At 37.1% G+C, this 2,286-nt stretch overlaps 1 protein-coding gene across 1 annotated transcript; it reads right to left on the reverse strand.

Moving 5' to 3' along the window:
• Window positions 1-219: 219 nt before the first annotated feature.
• LOC131859664 (uncharacterized) lies at window positions 220-1,451 on the reverse strand. The gene is made up of 2 exons (XM_059213693.1): window positions 1,309-1,451; window positions 220-1,109 (listed from the first exon to the last, which is right to left on the reverse strand). Exons 1-2 carry the CDS (start codon window positions 1,430-1,432, stop codon window positions 304-306), a joined length of 930 nt encoding a protein of 309 aa, XP_059069676.1. The 5' UTR covers window positions 1,433-1,451; the 3' UTR covers window positions 220-303.
• Window positions 1,452-2,286: the final 835 nt, after the last annotated feature.

Consider the following 2,286-nt stretch of genomic DNA (forward strand, 5'->3'; position numbering starts at 1 on the left):
TACATAAATCCATCTTGACTAACATTTAATTTTTTTATTACATATAAATTTAATTATTTACAATATATAGTATAAGTATATTAAAAATTAAATCATATCATCACAAATATTTTAACAATAATAAGACCCCACCCAACTACTGAACCCTCTTTCCTAATTATTAAATCGTATAATAATTTGTGAGCCATAACCAGGAAACACTAATCTAAGTGCTACACAACGTATTGTGAGCGCAGCCAGTTGTATATGCTAAACAACGCAACCTCGGACAGCAACAATTTAATTACATTCTAAAAAAATTTCTCAACTGGTTAGCAAGTGGTTTATATGGCACCACATATGAGTCGTCGAGAAAATAGTGCTAAAAAGAGCTTCTCTACTACAAGCTACGATTTTCCACCATCCAAATGCCTCAACTTGAGCTCTCAAATGTCTCTTTTCCAACTCAATTTCCCCCAAATACAATCGCATGGCAACGTCACTTCTCATGGCACTCTGCACAGTGACTCCCATATTCCCCACATGCAATCCTGGCAGAATGCACTCGAAGCCTGCAACTCCTTTCTGTCTTGTCAAAACATGAAATCTGGATCCAAATCCTGGTCCTCCAACTGCAGGCCCTCCCATAAACACAGGAAGATTTAAATTCCTTAACATGGGGTCAACAATATCCATTGAGCTAGTGTCATAAGGAAACATCTTGTTTAACACAATCCCTTTGCAAGACGAAGAGCTAAGTGGCCACTGTAATACGAGGACGACAGCCTCTGAAAGGAGAGGATGTTGTTTCAATTCCTCGGTGGCCACCAACACACATCCCTCTTCTATGCTTTTTATCTCATGAGCCCACTCTGCACTATTAAAATTCCTCGCCCTCTGCTGGTTACTAGAATTTGCATGCACCAGACGAGCTCTGAAGGAACGCCAATCCTCCTCGTGCTGCTCTTCTCCCGATGGAACACGTGAATAATTAATGCCCTCGTTTTTTCCAAACCTACCACAATTTCTTATAGAGAAATTTTCAGGATCTCCATCACGTTTGCGTGCTGAATCCATGCTCATTCTGATGCACACACGCTCTTTAATGCTCCACCGCTTCGACACGCGAACTGCACATCAATGCAAAAAGTGTGGATATTATCTATGACGGCTCTAATTAAACATCAAACGGTTTAACCAGATGCGTTGTAATCGGAGTACTACTGATGTAAGTAAGGAACGCGGCGTTTATTTTACTTATTCTTCAAAAGTTCTTACACTCTAGTGATCTAAATAATCTGAAAAAAGATGAAGGATTGGATTGCTTACGTCTTGCACAGTCGTTAACTTTGTTGATTGCTGAACTTCCGCTGCCATGATTGCTTGGGCTGAACATGATTACCTTGTTAATATTTCTCTGCATCTGCAAATGGCTGGGCGTCAAGTGATCCATTTGGCGCCTGCACTTTGAAAAACAGGTGACTCAAACGATTTTCTCAGAGAATTCTAGCTTATTTGTGACTTGGTTTAGATGCCTTTGATATATAATAACCCGTTGCCGACAGAGTGCAGTGAGAACACAGATTTGACCAAAACGCGTGCAACGTACCTAATGTGCTTTGAATATGAAATCATTATGAGAAAAGGGATATGTGCAACTGGCTTTTCTTCTGAACCGATCGAAAACGCCATAGAACAAAAACAAAAGAACCTAAATTTAATAATTTAATTTCCTGTTTTAATGGCGTAGCCGGATGATGCTCTTAAGAAGTCGAGGCCACGCAAGAATATTTAATAAAATTCACGAGTAAAGCCATCCTTTTCTTAAATTGAATAATGGGAAACATCGGACATATTCGTCGTAGTAAATTTCTCTTGTCGTATCCTGCCAAATACAACGGACGGTCGACCTTTCAATTCCCAAAAATGGTTCAATATAATATAATTGAAACCTAACTATTAATGTTTTAAAATATAAGAAGTTAGTAAGTCTTTGGATATATGAAATTCTATTAGAGATCAAGTCTGGTTGATTGGAAGGTTTTTGGACAACTTTGGTGGAATGAATACCTCTTTTATTGACTTGCAGTCAAAGAGATCTCAATCTAAAGACAAGTAATTAATATCCTTCAATCCTTAACTCTCAATCAAAAAAATTCAGCCTAAAACTCATGTAATAGAATAACTAAACAATTATGAGGATTTGATATAATACCCTAAAACGATATAAGAACTTAATTTTATTTTAAAACATTGATAAATTAGTTTAATGAAAATAGATTACATAATCTATTTACTATCCCTATA

Source organism: Cryptomeria japonica, chromosome 10 (assembly GCF_030272615.1).
Source record: "Cryptomeria japonica chromosome 10, Sugi_1.0, whole genome shotgun sequence".
Taxonomy (NCBI): Eukaryota; Viridiplantae; Streptophyta; class Pinopsida; order Cupressales; family Cupressaceae; genus Cryptomeria; species Cryptomeria japonica.

Coding starts and splice junctions, on each gene's coding strand:
- LOC131859664 (XM_059213693.1), bottom strand. CDS start 1,432: ATGGATCACTTGACGCCCAGCCATTTGCAGATGCAGAGAAATATTAAC. Junction 1,110..1,308: donor AGTTAACGACTGTGCAAGAC/GTAAGCAATCCA, acceptor ATTGATGTGCAG/TTCGCGTGTCGAAGCGGTGG.